This window comes from Helicoverpa armigera, chromosome 2 (assembly GCF_030705265.1).
Source record: "Helicoverpa armigera isolate CAAS_96S chromosome 2, ASM3070526v1, whole genome shotgun sequence".
NCBI classification, from domain to species: domain Eukaryota; kingdom Metazoa; phylum Arthropoda; class Insecta; order Lepidoptera; family Noctuidae; genus Helicoverpa; species Helicoverpa armigera.
In genome coordinates this window covers 2,113,970-2,137,460 of record NC_087121.1, presented here as the reverse complement: position 1 = coordinate 2,137,460, position 23,491 = coordinate 2,113,970, and the positions used below count along the sequence as shown (strand labels likewise).

General features: G+C 40.6%; 1 protein-coding gene across 1 annotated transcript in view; it reads left to right on the top strand.

The window, feature by feature from the left end:
* The window catches only part of LOC110372027 (protein tweety), a 79,009-nt gene extending 55,755 nt beyond the window's left edge, over window positions 1-23,254 (top strand). Inside the window, exons 2-15 of the mRNA XM_064037410.1 lie at window positions 9,089-9,168; window positions 10,699-10,854; window positions 11,439-11,567; window positions 13,794-13,937; window positions 14,288-14,500; window positions 14,911-15,039; window positions 15,481-15,618; window positions 17,120-17,264; window positions 17,786-17,931; window positions 19,262-19,359; window positions 19,798-19,950; window positions 20,896-20,955; window positions 22,587-22,786; window positions 23,115-23,254. Of these exons, the coding sequence (XP_063893480.1) occupies window positions 10,720-10,854; window positions 11,439-11,567; window positions 13,794-13,937; window positions 14,288-14,500; window positions 14,911-15,039; window positions 15,481-15,618; window positions 17,120-17,264; window positions 17,786-17,931; window positions 19,262-19,359; window positions 19,798-19,950; window positions 20,896-20,955; window positions 22,587-22,746 (1,650 nt within the window). The 5' untranslated portion in view covers window positions 9,089-9,168; window positions 10,699-10,719 and the 3' untranslated portion in view covers window positions 22,747-22,786; window positions 23,115-23,254. The remainder of the gene's footprint in view (window positions 1-9,088; window positions 9,169-10,698; window positions 10,855-11,438; window positions 11,568-13,793; window positions 13,938-14,287; window positions 14,501-14,910; window positions 15,040-15,480; window positions 15,619-17,119; window positions 17,265-17,785; window positions 17,932-19,261; window positions 19,360-19,797; window positions 19,951-20,895; window positions 20,956-22,586; window positions 22,787-23,114) is intronic.
* The last annotated feature ends 237 nt before the right edge of the window (window positions 23,255-23,491 follow it).

The following is a 23,491-nucleotide window of genomic DNA, read 5'->3' as shown; positions in this document are numbered from 1 at the left end:
AAAATAGGTTTCAGTTTTACACCTAGTATTGTAGCAATGTGTAGAGTTTGCAACTGTACCGAATTAGGGGCTGATGAGAAATTTTTGCTTAAATGTTATCTGATGACGAGTACGGTTGTTAATTTATGTCAGAACCAAAATGAGAAGCATTCATAATAAATCCAACTAACTCTATTGCGGTTTAAAATATTCCAAACTTTTAGCAAGCGGGTACCACGTTGGGCGCCAACTTATTATGTATTAATGGCGCCCAAACATGGGTCTTTATTGAAACTGAAAGGATGGGTTGAACTGCATAATTTATGCATTAAAACCTTGTTGTAACTTACATTATTTATGTGGCGTACATAATTTGTCTATTCCAAATAAATTAGCTTAAAAATTTCAGCTTGTTAAAAACACTAACAAAAAAACTTAGGCGTCATTTTTCTACCTTCAAAATCTGGTTATCATTTTCCAAGTACGCATGCGCGTTCTCATTAAAAACACGGAGAGCTATTTATTTTTCGCTGCTCTTGATAAAATATTAGCGAAATTTCTTAATTAGCGTTTCGGACTTTTCTTTTCACGGTCGGCATTAGCACCCTTATTTTATTGAAAAATATAATGGCCTTGATGAAAAAATTTTGAATAATCTTATCATAAACATTTTACTGCGTTAAAATTGGTGAATGGATATGGAATCAAGTAATCAACGAATTAGAATAAGTCCCAAACAAACATACGGTCACACACGTACTCTCCCTTTGGGGTTTTCGTTGTTTGCTGTCAATGAAAACAGGACTCGCCAATTTTCTCTAACACTTGAACATCAAAAATTCGAGCTGAATTTTCTGCTTTCATTCTGCAATAACATTTAAATAAACGATACAAGTAACGAAATCGAATTACACTTTGAAAGTTAAATAAATATTATGAATCTCTTTGAAGTCGACAACCAGACGCTCCGCAAGTTATTACCGTCAAATTAAGACGATTACGACGAAAGTAGTTTTGAATGATGCTTACTCGGTTTTGGTTTTAATTAATTAAATATTTGGGCGCTATGTTATTTTTATTACTTTGAAACCTCCAGCATAATTATCGATATAAAATTGCACACCATGTTTGATGAATGGAGCCTGCGCCGATATGAGAAATAAAGCCAATTTATAATATGAGATTCAACGATTGTCACGTATGATCTCAGCAGTGTTCAGAATATGTTTGAATAGGTTATGAAGGCGGTATTTACCAACGCCTCAACAGCTTCAATTAGACGGTTTGTTTTCCAGACGCGACACAGAATCTGGTCAGGTAATTCAATTAGATCGCCTTGACTACACATTAATATTTGATTGGAAACTTCCTCGCGAGCAAAAATAGGTTAGAGTGAACAGTTGCTGGGCGTAGTTACAAATTGAGCTCTTAGGCCCCGCCGGATTGGCGGCGGCTCCTAACAAGACAATTGATTTATAATTAGATTGTTGGCAGTGCGTTGCGATTTCCTTAGAGGGTCCGCAAGTCCGCACCGAACGACTGACAGGAAACTGAGGGGATAAGACATCTATAGAGAACGAAGACCCTGTATCAAATTGCAAATATTGAACTGTGGGTATTCCAAAGCTGCCAGACGGTGTAATTGATTCCTTTCAAATCAAGACTACCTCATTGATTTAGTTTCGGATAAATTCAATTGAATCTGCAATGCACCCAGAGATGTTTTAAAAGGATGAAGGAGGCGTGGATGTAAAATCAATTTGTTACGATGCCGTAGCGGATGGTTTCGTGTCTCGAGACCTAAAAAATATTCTCTTTTGGAACGGAAAGGCAGTGAACGACTCTATAGAAGTCTAATAATGCAAAGACAGTATCTTTCTTCTTCTTCTTATAGATTCTTTAGGATACACGTTTATTGCTAGCATTGTTTATTGGTATTCTGTAGGCTATGAAATTGAGATGTAAACTCACATTGAATTTTTACACAAGTGCCGTCAGTCTGTTCCCATGAATATTCGCTGTTGTCCGTTTAAATTTGCAAGCGTTCAGCCTACCCACGGTTTTATGTACTCCACATATTGTTAAAGTTTGTTCGGCCTATGTTATGTTAGTACGGTTCGCTTGTTTAACTTAAATAGGGTACCCGTTTAGATTTCCGGGGGTTAATTCTTAGTTTTGCTGAAGGGTAGTGGTTCATTATGAAAATAGGTTTCGGCCTCGTATTTGGAAGAAGATATATCTTTCTATCTATTTCAGGATCCTTAAACTCATCATGTACCTTTCCTTGTATTCAGAAACTCATTCAATCAAATTACTCCCATCTTTGTAATTGTAACTGAAGCTTTCTGGCAACGAGGTCTTACTTCTAACCAAATAATGATTTACGATCTTTCTATTAACCCAAAATTGCCAAGTTAACCTACTGGGAATAAAGTAGCCAAACTTGGCATCCGTTGCACAAAGTTGTACTGCAGCGTCCGGTACCCGGTGTCCGGATACAGGCCGGACGGTGACGTCATCGGACGGACGTTATCTGCCGAGTGTCCGTCATCTGTCCACTGCAGCGATTCTGTTAATCCATTAGCTTGGTACATTACTACGATGAGTTTTATTTCATGTGCTAGTTCGTTTTACAATTGTTTTTCAGTATCGATCCAACGCTTTACGTCTATGGAAATTGACTTTCCAATTTGTAGGTTTTTATCAAAAAACACAATCTTGCCAATTTTCTTTACGTACTATTCAACTACCTGAATACTCTATTTCAGTCTTTCCATTAACCTGAATTTGTTTGTGAATCTACACAATCATGATTTATATCGAAACAATTATAAATGTATTACCTACTAAAGTTAGTCAAAAGGCATGTTAAATTCTTTGTTTTTGCCGTTTATTTTATGTAATTTTGTACGTGTTTTAGAACACGCAGTATCGACCGCTACAAAACACCGACTTGCTGGGAAATCCTGGAATGAATCATATTCATAGCTTGATATAGTCAAACTATGGGTAAAAACGAATCCGTAATTAAAAAACTTACCTAATGTACAGTATTTGCATCATCAAAACGAGGAAAAAGGCTAAAACGAATTGAAGAACTATTTTAACTTATAAGAACCGCCATTTTTTATGTGTACCTATTTACCAAGGTCAATTAATATCAACAAGTACAGTCATAAACAAATAAAAAGATCAACTACCGACATTGGCATACACTTGAATCAATCTAATAATCATGTCTGATGACCAGCACGTATACATTACTATTAGGAACACGTGTGCAGATTCACAATGGCCAAATAGCTACAATGGTCTCACAATAGGCGTCCCGTGGTCTGTCGTGTTCCCGATAGCTTTGTATGTGGCCGCAAGTGTATTGATGTCGCAAAACCATTTGCGATGCATAAAACTGACATACGACCACTTGGAGTGGACAACTTGTTTGAAGAGAACAATGACAAATTGTGGATGACATCGTTTATGGAAATTGTGACGAGTATGAACGATGGTATTGCGAGTATTGAAATTTTTGGTATTGTACGGTACTCTTACTGCAGTTTACAGGCTAATAAAATTGAAACTGCACCTAATATTGGTTTTGCTTATGAACCTACTCGTGCCTAGTATACTGAACGTCCCCAACGCGAGTCTCTAAGATACGTCATCGTGAAGGTTCACGGGCCGGCTGTTTTGATAGCATTTCATTTGGCAGAGTTGGTCGCCAGCCAACTCTGGGGTCACGTTGCCAAATGTGCCCGGGGAGTAAATTTTCACACTTTATAAGACAGCTCATGCAGTATGTCACTTTACAACTTTGCGCCCGTTTCCTAGTCAAGTTTTACGTGGCTGGCAATTTGTGTACTTGGACGCTGGCACAGTAATGTCCATCACATGAGTTTATGGTGATACGAGTCTACCAGTAATGGTTCAGTTTACAGCTGCAATCAATGTAAGCGATCAGGACAGTTAATGGATACACAAAATTGCGGTACTTTTATAATTTGCTAGATTTTTCAACGTCACATTCAAATGTTATCGTGGAGATATTTAAAAGATCACAGTTAATACGAACCTCAAAAAGACTTGATTCACTGAGTTGATAAACTTGAAACTGTGTCTTTTGAAAATAAATGATTGTCTTGTTTGAACTTTGATGCGTTTCTGAGATAAGATTGAATAAGTGAATGCGCATTCAAAATAACAACGGGAGACGATTTAGTACGTAAAATGTTAACAATGCGAGTTATTGTTGACTTGTCTTTATGCAACAAACTGTCATAGTTCAAAATTAATTTACATCTGCATAAACAGATAAAGTATGTACCAATACTGAGAATATTCTTTTATATCAGTAGAAAGCTACTTCATCCCACGAGGAATTCTAAGCAATGTTTCATTTGCACGTGGGCGATGAGGCAGCCAGAAGCTAGTGGCTCGTAAAAGTGAACCACATCAATACCTTGCACAATATTTGTCTCATCGAAGTCACTACAATTGCAGTGACATTATGTACATGAAACTGTATAGATATATAGGAAGAAGATGACCTAAGAAACCATGGAAGGTTTGTATGGAAGACAATATGACTGAAAGTAGTGTCCCTTCATTTGTGAGATATCGTCAGGAATAGAAGAATGAAATAAAAAAACACCTACTGCGCCGAGCTCATATAAAATTAAGAGTAAGAGAGTGGTGACGATGAGGGGACATTATGAGTTTTATTTCAGGCACTTATTTTTATTCGTGTTAAATGATAACCATTTATTTTCCCTATCTAGCCTAGGGCAGTAGTAAAGTACGCAGCATTCACACTCTATCATTGTCCAGTCAAGTAGAAAGTTCTAAAGACAATAGGTTGTAATGGCGATAATTATCTCCTTCAATAGCCAACACTGATTGATTGGGTGCGTTCAAATTGAAGGTTAATGTGAGCATTGTTTCAAAGAATAATTTGGTTATGACAACCTACGAGCCTTTTGTTTTCGTTGTTTGTGTCTCTGTTGTTTTGGAGTTTACGCAATCGTTGGATGGATAAATACATACACTGAAAGGTTAATTTTTTAGGCATAAACACCAATCGTAACCTAGCTGTATTATTTTTTGAAGATATTACCCTTGTTTATCTATTGTTTATTGTTTATCCTTGTTGTTTATTGGATTATCAATTTGATTATGAAGAGGATTATTAGAACCGTTTTCTTCTTGTCTGTTGAAGGATTTAAAATACTTTGAAATCTTATTGCCTTCATCTTGCACTAGAGTTTGAATGCTCCTTAAACTTAAATATATGTTTTTTGAGATACCTTCCCTTTGTATCTTTCTTTGTGAAAATAAACATCGCGAGTATAATACCATATCCACTGTCAAAGGCATACCTGATTAACTGTATCCTTATCAGTAACTTGAGATCTCAACATCGATTCGCACAGGTCACTCTCATATGTTGTGATGACATATGCTTTCGAATTAAGCTCACCAAACTTGTTACAACTCTGACATGACTTCGTATACCCCTCCACAAAGGCGAGCATTCGAGATCGTGTAACGGTACGTATGGTGCAATATCCTATTCTATATTTGGTGCGTTCATACAACTTGCACTCGTTTGCTAAGGCTAATTTTGGGCAGACACGTTGTTAGATATTAAAAAGCATTCAAACACTTTTTGATGGCAGCTAGACTCATGTCTTGTTGTTTCGTCGGTTAAGCAACTTATGTAGCTTTGGTGAGTCATAGCTCTGTATGTAGGTACAATGCAGTACCTCTCTCATTCAAACTATATATTAAGTTGTCGATCGCATCTAATTTCGCCGAACATTTCTATAAAGCGTATATAATGGGGTTTTCTATTCATTTGACGCCAAAGATTGGCAGATGTTCCAATTTCCACGGCTCGCTCTGATTTCTGAGAACAATGTACGGATATCGAACATTGGTAACGCATTTTGGAATTTGTGTTAAGTTCCGTTCAGTGTGATGTATGTCGAAACCGATACCCCGAAATTGTTAGCCGAAGGCAATTTAGCAGATTTTTGGGAACTTCTTAAAACCTTTTTGCTGCTTTGTGCAGCTTTTGCAAATTATAGACATTCCTTAAACATATCAAATATGAATATGCAGTACAGAATGAAAGGGGATTTGTGCATTAACACGATCCCTTAAAGGTCAAAGTTTCAAGTTGGCTGCACCCACAGCACATTATGTAGGTACAAAGTTGGGTACGCCGAAAGGTGGTCTCCATAAAATACAATTTCTCCAAGTCGATACATTGCAGGCAACAATGTTTCGACTCTTGATAACATTATTACTGCGGTGTCGTGACTCGTGAGTCTGTATAGGTCAATATCGATTGGATAATAATGCACAGTTATTGTTTTATTCGCCCTGAGCTGTGCAGTAATGGCTTTGGTTGGCGAAGCGCGAAAACTTTGATAGTGCGAAGGAACTGTTTGAATTGTAATGTTGCATTTTAGTTTTTGATGGAATTAAATAAGTCGAAGGTTCTTCTATTGATGACCGAAGTGTGTGTGATATTATAGTTTTCGCAGATGCGTTATAATTCCAGACAGAAGTATGTATATTATAATATCTCTGCAATAACGTGGGTTCCAGTATAATGGGGTCATTGCTTTCTGATAAAGACAGGTTTATGCATGGGTTAATATACCGTTTAGTGTGTAAGAATTATTGGGATCACCTCACCGTCTAAGATTAATGACTATTTTAGCCCTTCTGAACTTGAAGTGTGGTCCAATAAGATTTGCATTATTGCTTAAGCTATGCTATATTGCTGCAGTAGTAGGATCTCTTCATCCAAGCCTTTTTGTGATGCGCCTTCAGCCAATATGTCTGGCTGGATCCCTTCAACTTTCCGTTGTGATGCATTTTTCTATAATACCTATAAAATATGGCTGTATAACCAACCATTGTGAAGTATGGAACAGTTCGCAAGCCTTATGTTCTCCATAAAAGTTTACGGGGCCATACACGCGACTGAAGCTTTCTATCGATCTAGTTTTAGTACTTCTAACTATTCGCATGAATATATCGCGTTTGTCTATTTTTGCAAAAGGATAAACTTACCTGTCTGGTTGTATATTCAAACTCAAACTGTTCAACTCGTTCGCTGGTGAATCAAGCATGATGCAAAATGGGTTTATGGGAGATCTTCGAATTGAGGAAAGAGGATTTTATGGAATTTGGTGGAAATAAATGCTGTCTTTCTATAGGTAGTTGGATTCCTAAACAGAAAAATAATGATTTACGAATGTAAGTACCTGATTTGGTTGTCGTATCGAACATAAGAGTTACTTGTCTACCATTTATGTAGGTTTGCATGACGTCACATACGTTATCTTGCTTATGTGTCAATAAAAGTTCCTGTCTTTCCTTCATAAAAACGCAAACAGGTTCCACTGCAAATAATATCAACATCGTTAATTGGATAATCGGCATTGCCTGCTAAGTTCTCACACGCTAAGGACTGGATTCAGGAATGCTGAGTATCTGGCTGTCGAGATTACACCAGACATACATGGGAATGTGGACCAAGTTCAGTAGTTAGTGTAAAAAAGGAGGTTTTCACGTCAACAAGTTGTAGAACAAGTTGTGACTCAGCCAGCTTTCGACACGGTCTAGGCTACGTTATTAAGCGATTTGCAGTAGGAATGCTTATTATACGAGACCGTTTTATGGCGCAATCAAATTAATGTTTGGGTTTTTTCAATCTCTCGGATTTGTGTTAATTAATTGAGTCATAACTGCTAGCTTGATCTGCTGAGCTATTTGTGAGAAATAAATCAATATTATTCTCGTTTTCAAATCAAATCAAATCAAATCACCTTTATTTTCAGGCATCAAAGGCCCATAGATAAATACCTTAAAACTAGCATACATATGTTATACATATATTTTATAACAGTTGAGTTTATAATCGATTCAAGAGAGATTGTGGCAGAAATAACACTTTAGGATTTCCTCAATTTTTAGCTATTGTCCAAATGTCAAGTGGTCAAACGTCAAAGAAAATGCAGTAAGAAATTACCCTTTCAAGAAGTTCCAAAGCTTCCCACAGCACATTAGATTATAATTAAAAGCTGCTCGAGTAAATAGCTCAATGGCGCCGCACGTTCATCTCAATTGTATGTAATTTGTTGCGTGACACCGCTCAACGCTCGACGTCGTAATGTCCCATTATTATGATTTTAATGCGTTTACTAATGTTCCGCTCGTTTCATTGATATGTTGAGGAAAAAGGGTTTCTTTAGCTTGTTTGTAGAGGGGACAATCTCATATATTAGTCACTGGAGAAATGGTAAGGGATTTTATTGCAGATACTTCTAAAATACCAGATACAACAAAAGAAAACATTTTTGGAAAAGTCAGAGCGGTCCTGGAGGCACCATAAGAGCCTTTGAAATTGAACCTTACAACAAGAATATTACCATAAAAGGGATTCATCTGATAAACCTGATACGCCCTTACTCCACAACTGGCCGTTTATCTCCGTCATACAATCCACGCCTGGTGTCGTAACACTATCCTAGGGCACCACACGTTATTCCTAGTTTATACAGTGTCTAGTTATCTGAGAAATGCGAGCGAATGCATTCGAGATAATTTTAATGGTAGCGATAACACCACATTGTACCAACAACGGCCCATAGTTGGCGCATTTAATGGGAACCAGTGAACCACACACTGCGTGTGGTCGGCTTTTGTTTAGACGGTGTACACCCGAACGATTTGTTACTACGTATATCATTCCGATTGTTTTACAATGTCACGGCAAACCTTTGAGAGGTACTGTACGGTTTCCAGTTACCGTGTACGCCGGGAAATTAATGTGTTGGGTTGGTTTTCAGTAAACTGTGTGTCTGATTGATGATAATGGATGTTAGTGATGTTTTGACTAGTTTGGTGTTCATGTTTTCTATCCAGCTTTTTCCTTGCTCTATTATGAAAAGGGGTTTTTATTTCGCCTCAAATATTTTACATCGTCCCAATTTCTCCTAAAGTGAGTCATTCCCATGCCTTTCTTCGTAACGTCTCAGTCACACCATATTCTACTGTATACCATAAATTAATTCTACCCCATCATTTGTTACAGATGTCCTCTCGGTGAAAGTGAAGTACCATCGGTCCGGCCCACCATGGCGTCGTAGGCAGCAATACTGATAGATAGTTGCGGTAAGTACATACATCTATATGTATCCTAAGCGGGAGACATTGGGAACACTGGCAGCAGGACATCAATTTCAGACAAACTACTCCCCAAGCAAATATGAACCTTATTAGCTCTGCTTTTTGACTTCCTATCCCTTGATACGTCGTCTACGTACAGTTGGGTTTCACAAAAGTTTGCGCACATATCAAAACTTTGTCGGGAAAATTTCTGTCTCGTGAATTTATTACGTTTCGTAATATAAGTGTACCTACGTATGTTTCCGTGATGTTATTGTTTGTTTTTCTTTAGCTTCACTGAGCTTTTTGTAAGAAAGTAACCGTTTTATTGAAAATGTTTCTGTTCTTCGAAGTGAGGGCAAAAGCATTCTCTTATCGATTTATTACTGGAGACTATTAGTATTCCAAGATCTCAGCGTCATAGTTTATTTGAAATGCACTTAAACTAGTTGCATTCCTGTTGTTCTATTAAGTGCATTTAAGCTCTCTCGTCTCGAGAACGTGACGTCTACGACGTGCTAAAGATTAAACAGAATTCTCTTTTAAAAGGTTTACCCTTTGGATCTTACGAGTCGAGTAAATAAGAGAGAAATACAACTTAATTTCATATTGCTTGATACTTTTACCACAGATTACTATAATAGTTTTACTCCATAAAAAATGTGGTTATGTCAGAGATAGCAAAACGCCATCTCGGTTCAAATATAGCCACTGTATCTACCTACACCACTCGTTAGCCACTTTAAAAGACTACTTGAAATTTAAGCCGTTATCAAAGAGTAAATATGCCGTAATATCTTTAGGAAGACAAATGTGCATTACGTTTGACCTAGTGCGAAAGATAAAAGGCCTATAAACCTATTTCGTAATGGCCTATCATAACATTGTTGTTATTAATTCGTAATTAATTGAAGTTTGTTATTCTGTTGTCGGCGTGAGGTTGGAAACAGATGTTCCACATTTGCGAATAGATGTTAATTTTAGAACGCAATTACCGATGTTCGGTCATTCATATTGTTCAACAAGATTAAATGCAAGAAAAAATATCTGATATTTGCTGAACATAGAATTGATTATTCAGCTAGTCTGCTGTGTGATTAAGAAGTCTTTTTGAAATAACCGTTAATATTGTTTGCGTCTACTGAATTTCATACATTTATAAGCATCACATGGAAATACATAATGTCAGATACCGTTAGTCCAGTCAGTGCCATTGACGTCATATATCGGTGCACCGGTGAAACATTAAACTTTTAAATATAGCCAATTTATGCTTCGACTAAAATTTCAGTCTATGCAGGTACACTAACTTATTGAATAAGTGATCTCATGTAGTCCTAAAACTAAAAAAACAAACATTATTCGATCATATAGAACCACCTCCTTTTTAACCACTTCGCTGTCCACGATGTAGACACAATAGTTAAACAATCGGTGTGTATCACATATGACTCATGGGACAGGGAAGTTATTAAGTAACTTCAAGAGTGTTCTTATTTAAAATAAAAATTCATATTTTCCCCATTCCCTATCCAGGTGTGATCGTGAAAGGTCGCGATGGGCGCGCCGGGCGTTTCGGACGAGTATTCGCCGCCGCGTCTCTCGCGGCTGCTGCACGCCTTGCCGCATATCAACGTGACTCTGCATCGGGTTAACGACACGTTTGCTCCTAATTCCCCTGTTTATCTAGAGGTGAGGGTGACCCACTTTTGTAATATGTAGATCTTGAAAAGATATGTATAGTAGGTATGATCCGCTAAAAGATAGAAGATCCTCTTCCTGTGAAAAAATAATTATGTGAATTCCTCAAGAAGAAATGGCACATACAAATAAAGCCAGGGAGCCTCCTTAAAAAATTATATGCTTTGCAAACAATGCTTAATCTTACCCGAAAATGAGGTCTGGTAATGGAATTGATTGTCATAATACTCACCACAAACGTGCACATAAAGAATCACATCAGGTCCAGTACAGAAGACTTCAATCTATTTTGTCTCATCTTCACACATGATATCAGAGAATAGCACACTTGTGCCGCAATACGTTTGTCCACACAACGTGACAGTTAATTAAGGATCTCGTTCGTCTGAGGCGACATGCAGCCTCTTTATTGAAGTTTCCAAACTATTGTTAGCCTAGTGTTTAACTTGGAAATGTGGACGTTTAAGAAACAAATGTGACAAATAAAACTTAAGATAGTAAAATCTACATGCCAACTAGACGTTGGTGGTCACAATTTCCGTGATAAAAATTAACATATCCTTGTATGTTTTCAGAGCTTGGGCATCCTCGGATCCATACCAGGCGCGTGGCTGATCCTGACCCTGACAGTACTCCTCATATACCTGCTCACAAGATGCTGCGACAGAAAGCAACGGCCACCAAGAAGTATCACTGCTTTAAAGGTACGAAACTTTTTCCTTCTAGACTAATAGGTAAGCTAGCTTTACTAATAAAGTGACGTTTCCACTAAGAATTAATTTGAAAATGCAACTGAGAGATAGCTTATTTCAGTAAAACTTTTTTTTCCAAAACAATTGACCTTTGAGTTGTTAGAATATGGAATATGATCAGGTTTTCTACGCCAAATGATTGCCCATAATTGCATTTACAGTGTATTGGTTCGATTGATTAAATTATAGCCTATCGTTCTTGTATAAATGCTTGTAATCAAGACTGTACCTAATCCGCTAAATGAGTCACGAGATTGTAAACAAAGACAAGGAAGTTGCTTTGACAGCTCAAAAGATACAATAAACCAATAGGTCAACGTTTCCGGCGAACTTTCTTTGCTTCACAGTCTTTCTAAGCGTTCAATGCAAGAGTTTGCACCTTAATTGTGTAATTAGTATTGTACTCATTAGAGAGCCTTTGATAATTGACTTCATTCAATATGTGCTGTAGCGTAAATTGGACAAAGCTCACGTGTGGTCTTTATTCTCCGAGCCTTTTTCCCAACTATGTTGGGGTTGGCTTCCAGTCTAACCGGATTCAGCTGAGTACCAGTGCTTTACAAGGAGCGACTGCCTATCTGACCTCCTCAACCCAGTTACCAGGGCAACCCAATACCCCTTGGTTAGACTGGTGTCAGACTTACTGGCTCCCGTGTGGTCTTATTAGAAGATTGTTAATACCTTTTGAAGTTACGTTTTTCTTGCCATCCGAATTTAGACATCGACCTTTGTAAAGTTCGAATGAGTGTTGTAACCTTTTTCGTGTTTATATCTATTATTCATTGTTACCTTGTTACCTGCCTCACTAGTACCTGTGACCTTCAGAATAAGCCAGTGGTAATAGGCATTCTTCATGGATTTTTCATGAGTTAGTCCAGTTTTTGAACACGTAGTTTTACTTTGAGTTTTAAACACCTGAATTGGTATCATTACATTATACATTATTACATTTCTAGACGCAATTAGCCCCTAAAAGATGACATCCATCATTATTTCGTTGTATGAGGTGAACTTTGTATGAATTCATTTTCAAAACTGTCCTAGCATTAAATATTTTGTTCCAATATGGGTTACTAGACCAAATTAAAGTAACAGCTGAACCAAATTAACCTTACAGACACAAAGTCCTCTTCCTTTAACACAAAAGCAACTAGCACACTTCCCGACAAGGAATGATAAACTCATCATGTACGCCCCAGAGGGTATCGTGCTCTATAAATACTCTGCAAACACAATCAAAATAATTTCTCACAAGATGATACCACCACGTGTTGGAGCAAGTGTTCGAACGATCAGATGTTTATGCTCTTCGTATTAAAAGAACCGTTAGGTACCTACCAATGATGGGAAAAAAATTAGGACAGTGTACTTTGATGTTCTTTTTTGGAGATGCCTTTGGATAACTCTAAAGTTTATAAGGTGTCTGGTAATGTGTGATTCGTTTGTAAGTGTTTGTAGATCAAAAGGTTAGAAGGATCGTTTACGTTAATATGAAAGTGCATCGACTTTGTATGAAGTTTATGTAAATTGTAAAGTTTTCTTTAAGCTTTCATAATGTGGGGATAAGTTTAGAGGATCAAAGTCTCGTTTACTTGTGATCTCCATCTCCAAGTCTGACCAATTTTCTATCAAAGGTAATTCCCAAAAAAGACCTTTGTAAAAAGTTAAAAAGCTTACCTACTTGTCAACAATTTGAACACTTGCAGTGCAATCGGACTATGACTTCTCAGGGGCCCGATTCTCCTAAGTTAATAATGTCAAAATCGAATAGAAATTGAAAACAGTTTTAACCATATCGGGCATTCTGTTACTAATATAGGACCAATCGTATTCCAACGACATTCGATTGGTTGCGATTGATCTGCTATTTTGGTGATTTTGGTCTATACGATAGTTTGCTCTAAAATCATATTGCAATCGTAAATCATTTGCAGACAAAATGATTTATTATTGAATGACAGAAACGTTTATTTCAAAGAAAAAATAGCGGAATGCCACATACGCTTCAATCGTAATTGAGTCGGGATTGGATCTCAGTCGAACGTGAATCGTATGCCGCTTAAGTAAAATTAGGAGAATCGGGCCCCTGGACTACATTTTTGGCTCATTACTCTAACTAACGTTACTTAAATTACACTATGATGTAAAATTGACTGTTGAAAACGTGTTTGTTCTCAGATAACATTGATGATCCTATCGGTGCTGTGTTGCGGGGCGATCGGCGTCGGTCTCTTTGGCAACGATGACCTGCACAATGCCATGCTGCAAAGCATCCAGGCCGGCAACCAGCTGGCTGCGCTCGTTAACACTGTTAAGAACCAGGTCAGTTATATTGATTGGAGGAAATGGTAAAATGGGAAGATGTCTTGTGCAAAAGATTCACCGTTCTGCTGAATAGCTTGTAGGAGTTCTAATGATTGAAGATGAAAGCATGAAGCTCATGTTTATATTTGGCAGCATGAGTACTAAAATCTTGCAAATATATTTTTAGGTCCTTTTAACACATGTGACCAAGTAGATAGTCAACATATATAGGATTTATCAAGTTTTAAAAACTTTAGAGCTCGTCTTTTCATCATCTAATTATGTATATCATTCGGATTGAATAATTCCTGGAGTTTTTCTTAGTTTTCCCTCTATTTTGCTAATCTTGAATAATTTTACTATTCTAGTCAAGCATCCTAGAAGAAGCGATGGGTTCGCGAGCACGGGCGCCTCTCGCACGACTAGCTGACGCGTTGGACGCTCCCGTAGCCAACCAGACTGCTCTCGGCACATTACTGCGAGCGCTGTCAGCTCTGCGCAACAACGCGAGCGCAGCTGCCTCAGCCGCTGACAATCTGCGCCGGCCACTGGCTGCGTTGAACCTTGACGCTTTTATGAAGGTGAGTGAAATATTACCCAGATAGCTTTCTGCATAATATTATGTCTTATGTACCCTCCTCGTACTCATACTCTCTTGTGAATTACCCCTTTGTACTTATGTATTACTACTTTGTACTACCTTATGTATTATCCCTTTGTACTTATGTTTTATCCCAATGTACCTACTCCGTTATGAACTTACTCTCTTATTTATTCCACCAATTTACTCTCTTATTTACTGCCCCTATGAACTCCTTTATGTACACCCTGAAACCTACCTGGATTTTATGAATGTGGACTATAAGTGAATTTTACCCATGTTGGTTGACTTGAACCTTTATTGAGTTATATACTAAATACCTGTAATAATGATTGTGTTATCTTGTCAGCGTGGAGTTATTTATTATTGTGTATGTTACCTTGTTCTTAGCGTGCATGGGTATGGGAAGCGGCGCGCTGGGCGGGCGGCATGGCGGGCTGGTGCTGCGGCGGCGCCGTCTGTGTCGCGCTGTTAGCTGCTGCCGCACGACGATCGCGACGAGCGTTACTGCTGCTTTGTGTATGTGTAGCTTTACTTACCTATGATTATTTTAGTGTTTCTGAAGTGTAATGAGAGAAATAAGTTTTCTAAAATAAAAACAGGAGAATCTGACGCTTACAACAATGACCTGAAGTCAATAAGTTTTATATTGATCGTTATTTCATCGTATCATAAAAAGTTTATGAGAACAAACCTAAGTATTGGTTAATAAGAGAAAGGGAGGAGAATAAAAAAATACACTATTCCTTAAATATACATCTATTAATTTAAAATGCCATAAAGATGCGCCTATGGGGCATTGTAGGACCACAAAAGGCACGCAATCAAAATCTCTTTATTGAAAAGACATTTTCATCATCATCTCCCGAGCCTATCCCATCTATGTTGGGGTCGGCTTCCAGTCCCTATATAAAAAGGCTATAAAAAGGTCCCTATATGAATAAATCTATGTGTGTTTAGGTGGGAGCACTAGGCGCATTAGTGGTGTGCTGGCTGGCGGGCGCGGTGCTGGCGGCGGGCGCGGTGGCGGCGGCCGACGCCTGCCAGGACCCCGCCGCCGCGCTCGCGCACCATGCGCCGCACAACTTGCCTCAGGATGTAAGTATATGTTGCTACTGGATTTTCTGCTCTTTTTTATGTATTTAAACTTTATTTTCAGGCATCAATGGCCCATAGATAAATACTGTAAAAACTAACATATTATATATGTTGCATACTTTTGAGCACATTCACCGTCTAAAAAGACAGTTGTAACTGCCTCATTAATGCCAAAAGTAGCAACTGCTATGAGGGCTGCGATATAACTTTTCCGATAAGTTGTCACTAAAATACAAAACGTAACTTTTGACGTAGGCGCTGTTTATAGTCTACCTGTCATAGTATACCAACTTGCTAATTTATTTCGCAAGGCGCAAAAACTTTTTTTTTATATTTCTTTATGGCTTGTGTTTAAACACCACCCAAAAAAGTACCTATTTTACTACCAAAAAAATTCTAAACGGTTACCAAAATGGATAAATGGTCACCAAATAACGTTTCCAAAAATATTATTAGAAAAAAACATTTTTTCGTATTATTGACTACTAAAAAGATATATGGACGCCTTTAAAATACACTTTAGACCAAATATTATATATTGTCACTACTTAGATGTTACCAATTATGTAATACCATGACTCCTAATTTGGTCACTTTTGTTAGACTAAAAAAGCTAACGATCGCTAGAATATTTCCCAAATACCAATTAATATACTAGGGTTCCCAAACGTACGTCGCTTATTTATTTTTATATGAATTTGTGTGTAACTCAGTGCGTTTAAAATGTAAGCACGCAACATGCAGCAAGCATGGCTTCTGTCACGGCTCCGGCGCTGCAGGGCTCCGGCGGTCCCATGCGAGCTTATCGTCGCAGATGGTTTTCACGTTCACCACCGCAGCTTCGGTTTGCTGGCCGGCTCCGCCGGCCAGCCTCAGCCGCAGCGGCGAGCCTTAAAACTACCTGCGCCTCAGCTCGCAGGCCGCCTCGCCCCTCCGCGCCTACGCGGAATTGAATTGCACTCTAGGGGTAGGGCAGACAAGACTACGTGGAGTCGGTTTTGCAGCGATTCGTTTTCGTCACTAACTTTGATTTTTGGTAGTAATATTAATCTTTTAGTTGGATAGAATTTGGTGACCATTAATCCATTTTGGGAACCAAAAATAATATTTGTGCGAGATTTGCGATTTTTCTGATGTTATTAAATTTTTTTTGGATCATAACATTATATACTTTACTGCCCTTTTAATAAAGTCAATTTATTTTTTTTGGAGTTGTTTATTTTATTTGGTGCCTCAGCTTAGAGTCTTAAAAATATTTTTGGTGACCACCTAAATTATACCCTTTCTTGATCCGCGAAATCGATGTGGTCCAAAGTTAATGCTGGTCGGTAGCAACACTGGGTGGAAAAAAAATACTGAAAAAAAGTGACAGACACCCTGATATCAGAATGGCTGTCACCTTACGATGTTGACTGTCTTTAAAACCACGAGGGTAGCAACTGATGGTAGAATTAATTAGCACCTCACTATTCTAACGGTCTCACTTTTTCACTATTCCCAGATGGTGCACTACTACTTATCATGCAAAGTATCCCGTGAAAACGTACTGACTGCCGAACTGAGGAACGCGCAACGAGCCGTAGTGGCCGTCAGACAGGCGCTAGCTGTGCTGGCTAGAGGCGCACCGCAGCTGTTTAATGATCCTGGTAAGTTTATTTTTTATTTAAGAGTGTGTGTTTTTCAGGTTGGTCAATGTGGTTCAAATACATAAACTGTTATATCATATTTCGTTTTGTGTGGTAATGCGAGTTATTGGGGAATTCGGGCCCAGTTTCAATTCCATTCGAATAGTTACATCTACCAAGCCAACTGATCGCGTTTGTCAATTCGCGCCGCCCCGCATCGGACCGTTTAGTAACTAAGACATTTCTATGGGAATCGGCTGTTTATTGTTTTCGCCTCGAACCGCGTTGCATCCGTTTCGCATTAGCATCCAGATCGCTCACGTAGTTCACACAGAAAGAGTGGCCTGCATGTGAAGACGCAAGAGTCACGTGTGAGCCGCACCAACGTCCTGTGGGCGCCTCATCTCACGTTGTAGTTTATGAGCGACCGATCCTTCGCGACTGGGCGGCGGGGTAGCGCGTAATGGGACCGACATTAGTCGGAGTTATTCTTCCGTCTGTGATTTTATATTGTTGACACATGATGTTGTGTATGTGTCCAGGTCTGCAGCCGGCGCTGGGCGCACTGGGCGCGGGTACAGGCGAGGCGGAGCGCGCGCTGGTGGCGCTGAGCGGCGCGCTGGAGTGCCGCATGGCGCGCGCCTACTTCGTGGCCGCCGCGCGCGCCGCCTGCGACGCCGGCCTGCAGGTACTGTACAGCGGCGCGGGCGCACTGGGCGCGGGTACAGGCGAGGCGGAGCGCGCGCTGGTGGCGGCGCGCTGGAGTGCCGCATGGCGCGCGCCTACTTCGTGGCCGCCGCGCGCGCCGCCTGCGACGCCGGCCTGCAGGTACTGTACAGCGGCGCGGGCGCACTGGGCGCGGGTACAGGCGAGGCGGAGCGCGCGCTGGTGGCGCTGAGCGGCGCGCTGGAGTGCCGCATGGCGCGCGCCTACTTCGTGGCCGCCGCGCCGCCTGCGACGCCGGCCTGCAGGTACTGTACAGCGGCGCGGGCGCACTGGGCGCGGGTACAGGCGAGGCGGAGCGCGCGCTGGTGGCGCTGAGCGGCGCGCTGGAGTGCCGCATGGCGCGCGCCTACTTCGTGGCCGCCGCGCGCGCCGCCTGCGACGCCGGCCTGCAGGTACTGTACAGCGGCGCGGGCGCACTGGGCGCGGGTACAGGCGAGGCGGAGCGCGCGCTGGTGGCGCTGAGCGGCGCGCTGGAGTGCCGCATGGCGCGCGCCTACTTCGTGGCCGCCGCGCGCGCCGCCTGCGACGCCGGCCTGCAGGTACTGTACAGCGGCGCGGGCGCACTGGCGAGGCGGACCGAAAAAAAAATAAACCTGACACACAAATCATTCCCTCAGTCTCATATTCTGACCCGATGGGACGGAAATCCGCCATGACCGGAAAGAGATCAGGCGCAGAACCGACATTTACGTCGTGCTCTCCGATGCACGGGTGAATCAATCATCAACTTCCAGACTACGGGCTGCTTTGTGAAAGTTTAAGAAAACCCACATAGTGATTTCGGCCCGACCCGGGAATCGAACCCGAGACCTCGAGCACAGCAGCCGCGCTTGCGACCTCTAGGCCAACGAGACAGTCAGGCGTCGTCCTAATTGGCAGCGATCGCACGATGGCGCGATGCGATTTTCATCTCACGATCTCACTATCTCACTTGCGAGGTTCAAATAGGACACTCTGATGAAATCTGTATGTTTGAACTCATCGAACGACGAGAACGCGTCGTGTCATCGTACAATCGCTGTGAATTAGGACGACGTCTTAGATGAAAAACGCATCGCGCCATCGCGCGATCGCTGCCAATAAGGACGACGCCTCAGTCTGAATAATATTGCTGCATTAACCCGATATACGATGGTTTGTACCTCTTTAAGTACCACTTTCCTTTTTCTTCCCTCGTTAATGTAACCCTTCCCTTAGTTAAGCCGATTTGATGCAGATTCCGTAATCTGAAAACACACACACATAAACAAATCTTCCAACAATATATTTAACCCATAACTCTCGTGTTCCAGGCGTTATCACTCCAGCTGTTAGCGGCGGTGGCGGCCGGCTTCCTGTTCACAGCTATCGTGCTGGTAGACTCGCATGCATGGATATACATTAACACCAAGTATGTATTAACAATATATACTAATGTAAACAAGCATGTGTCATTACAAGTGAAAGTTATTTATTTTCGTTGTCTGTTAAATTGTTTTAATAGAAATGTCAACATCAAGCTACTGGGTTGCATACCTGTAGTCTAAAACCGAATCTTATTACTCAATCTGCTATCCATTTTTCTGTCACGAGTCTGAATCTCAAGGATTGCGATTGCTAGTCATGTCATCATCATCATCATCATCATCATCAGCCTATCGCAGTCCACTGCTGGACATAGGCCTCTCCAAGTGCACGCCACTGAGATCGATTTTCGGCTTCTCGCATCCAGCTCCTGCCAGCCGTCTTGCGCAAGTCATCACTTGTCATGTACTTGGCCGTTTTTTCTTATTGAATTCAACGTGAATCGATTAAAGAAAAAACATTCTACCAACCTCTTCCTTCTCAGACGAAGCGGCGGCGGCGAAGAACAAGCTCCGTTCCTCTCAAGCGGCGGCAGCAGTCAGGCTAGCCGTACTTTACCAAGACCCGCTCCATATAACAACGGCAAACCGCCTTCTTACGGGGCTGCGGTACAACTGATGGACTTGGAGCGGCCTAGGTGAGTGTATAGCAATGTCGACTTTATTACCTTAGGCGTAGGGGATATAATTGTGTGAACATATTGTGTGCTGGCTGTCTTGTTGGCGAAGTCATGTCGAAGTTAGCCGAAGTGGACCGAATGTTTCCGAATAGATTAAGTCAGTTCAGTTCCATATGTTTGGACATCGTTATCAAAATTCATCCATAGTTTATTCTCTAGTATTAGTTAAGGTAGATTTTTAGCTCATATAGTTAAGATCAACCGTCGTTGTTTAAAGTGGACTTTCTGAAGTTGACCGTAGTTTGTAGTTCTACGACATTAATCGGCGACTTCGCCAATAAAGTAGCTAGCATGATAAAAAAAATATTTGAATTATGGATGGCTTACTACCGCCATCTATACAACCTAGATGAATTACATTAAGTAGTCCCGTTGTCGATATTCAATCTGATTTATGGTGAGTATTTACTAGTTTCTCTAATTAGTATATACTGTGATCCGACGCTCCGATCTAAGGTATTAATGTGTGTAGCTAACTTCGCTCTATTCATTAACATCGCACATCACTTTATGTACATAATTTTTATTTGAACTTCTAACACCTTTATTTTATCTTTTAACATCAAATGTCATTTCACTAGACGCCATTTTGAAATTATCTAAGTTTAGATTACGACCTACTTGCTTGTACCTGTAACAAAAATTGATTATAAAATCTGCTGTTGTATAAAAATACTGGCTGGAAAAATGATTTTTTATAGGTACTGTATATGTAGCAAGCCTATAAAAATGCATCATCCAAATCTCGTAATCTAAACCTACACCCACAATTTCTAACACACCAAAAATCATTCAACCATTTAATTACTCATAACGTGCTCCTAAACCCATTAACCCAAAACCTTCGGCATACCAGCATAATGCGAACTTAGCCACGGTAAATATGTTTGACGTTCTGTCTAGCCCCGGCAAGCCACCGTCCTACGGCGCCGATGTGCAACTCATGGACTTCGACAAGCCCAGGTAAGTGCTACCGAACTTTTTGGCGCACTTGACAGCTGTCAATTTTGAAAAGAGAATGGCGTATTTTGTACTGGCTGACAGCGCTGTCAAGTGCACTAAAAACGGTCAGATGTGTTTGTGTGACGTCATCAATAGGCCTATGTGTTTCATAGAGGTTTTATTCACGTGCATAGACAATTCATAAAGAAATAAGTTGTGATGTTTTTAAAAAATGGGACTATGAGAAAAGCTCAAATTCTAACAGGACGTAGTTCTTAGATGGTTTAACCTATTGAGCTTTTTTCGTAGTGAAATTGATGTATTGCGAAATTAAGTATTTTTTATGTAAAGTGCACGTGATTAAGACTAATTAAGTTTAGTGTGCATCTGTTTCATGTCATCATCCCACGCAATACTGACAATTACTAATAATTCTGTCCTTGATTTAGCACAAAGAAGAGAATTTCAGAGCCATTTAATTTCCCTTTAATATCTACTTTACCCTTTGTCTTATCAGGGTGTGAGTTGCACACATTTTATCTGTAACGATTACCAAACCATAATCGGTCATGAAATGGGTCATTAGTCAAATCGGCGATTCGACAACTGAAAATGGTCCCGGTTATCGTTATAGTTTAATGGCGCAACCCACTTACCGCAAAAAAATATATCGCTGTCCCCACCGAATAATATCGTAGTCGATTGTTACGATAGAAGTGCTTTTATGGGGAATTATTGTTCTAGAGGTGCGATTACACCCTGTGAATTTTTTTCACGTGATTCGTGCTATTACTTTTTGAGTTAGACATTTTGTAATGAATTTACCCATAGTATTCTACTCTAAATATTTACTCTAGATATTTCAGTAAACCGTTATTACAAACTTATTCAAGTAGAAAAAATAAAACTGATTTCGGTAAAGTATGTTACCATATTATTCGCGTTTACTGTTACCACAACTGATTGTTTTGAGCAGTGAATACTATGGCAATAATAAGTTACCATTATAATGAACATCGCTACTTTACAGTCAAGACAATCGCAATGGACTATTGCCGTGTGTAGGTCATTGTCAACAATTTACATGAATAAAATCGTATTGTGCATTATGGTTCAAAATTGTGTTCCATTTCTGGTAATATACATTTTTAGCTATAACTTAATGAGAATAAATCCAATATTTATTTATATGGCAAATAAATATTTAAGAAAAAAAAAGCCATATTTTTATATACCAACGATGTTGTTATGTAAACCTGTTAAGAAGTTATAAGCAAAAAACGGTTTTTTATTTTTCCTGTAAAATTTTAAATTTTTGATTACGATATTATTCGGTGGGGACGGCGATATCTATAATGTAAATACTCGTTTTTATTATGTGCATAAAAAAAGGACTCATAGTTGTTTCAAATATACAAAACAATAATAAAAATAAATATGGGTTGTGCCAGTCTTGTTTATTGTCTAACGGCTGTTCCCAATATTTTATGAATCTGTTGTTTTGCTTAGTAGAATTTGACATCCCTTACCTATTACTTATAGGGCTAATGTCGGATTCCACCTCTAGTGAGCAAATCAACGGATAGATATGATATTGGGAACGAGCGTAAGATAGACAGCAATACTAAAAAGTCCTGTTACATGGTACGTAGGTCCCGCATGTCGGGCAGCGCGACGCTAGGCCGCGGCGCGGGCGGCGGCGGCGCGGCGGCGCTGGGCGGCGCGCACACGCTGGGCCGCGCGCCGCACAACGGCAAGTACGCCACGCTCAGCAAGCAGTGCAAGACGCTCGAGAGCAGCGACTTCTACTGAGACCGGCCCGGCGGCGCGCACCCACCCGAACACAACGCAGGTATGTATTATACAACATACATATTATTTGAAGTATGGGGTGTCAAGTAAATTGGCATGTATTGAGTTACAGAAAATGCTACAGGTTGCTTATTCTTTAAAAGTCGATAATGCTATTATTGATGCGTGGGGGTACTTTGTTATGTGGTTTTGTGTAAGAGACATAGATAGATCTTGTAAAAATTGCTGATATTTGACTAACTGTATCTTATGGTTGGAGCTGGTAGCTGAGTCCAACATAGAAGCGAATAATGATGATCTAGAGAAGTAAGGTCAAAAATCAAATTGAGATTCAACATTTTTGGATTACGTTGTGGTTAATGTTCCAGGTCAATCGGGACGCTCGACAAGCCTGAACCGCTTCGACCCGAAGTACGCGTCGTTCGGGCCCCGCGCGCCGCGGCCGCGTCCCGCCGCCGCCGCCGTCTCGCTCGGCACCTTCTCCGCGCCCGCCGCCGACAAGTTCGCCACCGTGCGGCCCGCGCGCAAGCACGAGCCGCAGCCGCTCTCCGCCGCCGCGCTCGAGTACCGCTCCCTGCAGCGCCCGCGCCGCGCCCCGCCCACGCAGCCCCACGCCACCCACACCACGCACCGCCGCCGCCAGGAGCGCCCCGAGCGCCCCGAGCGTGGCGAACGTCCCGAGCGTGGCGAGCGCCCCGAGCGCGGCGAGCGCGAGCGTCCCGAGCGTCCCGAGCGCTCCGAGCGC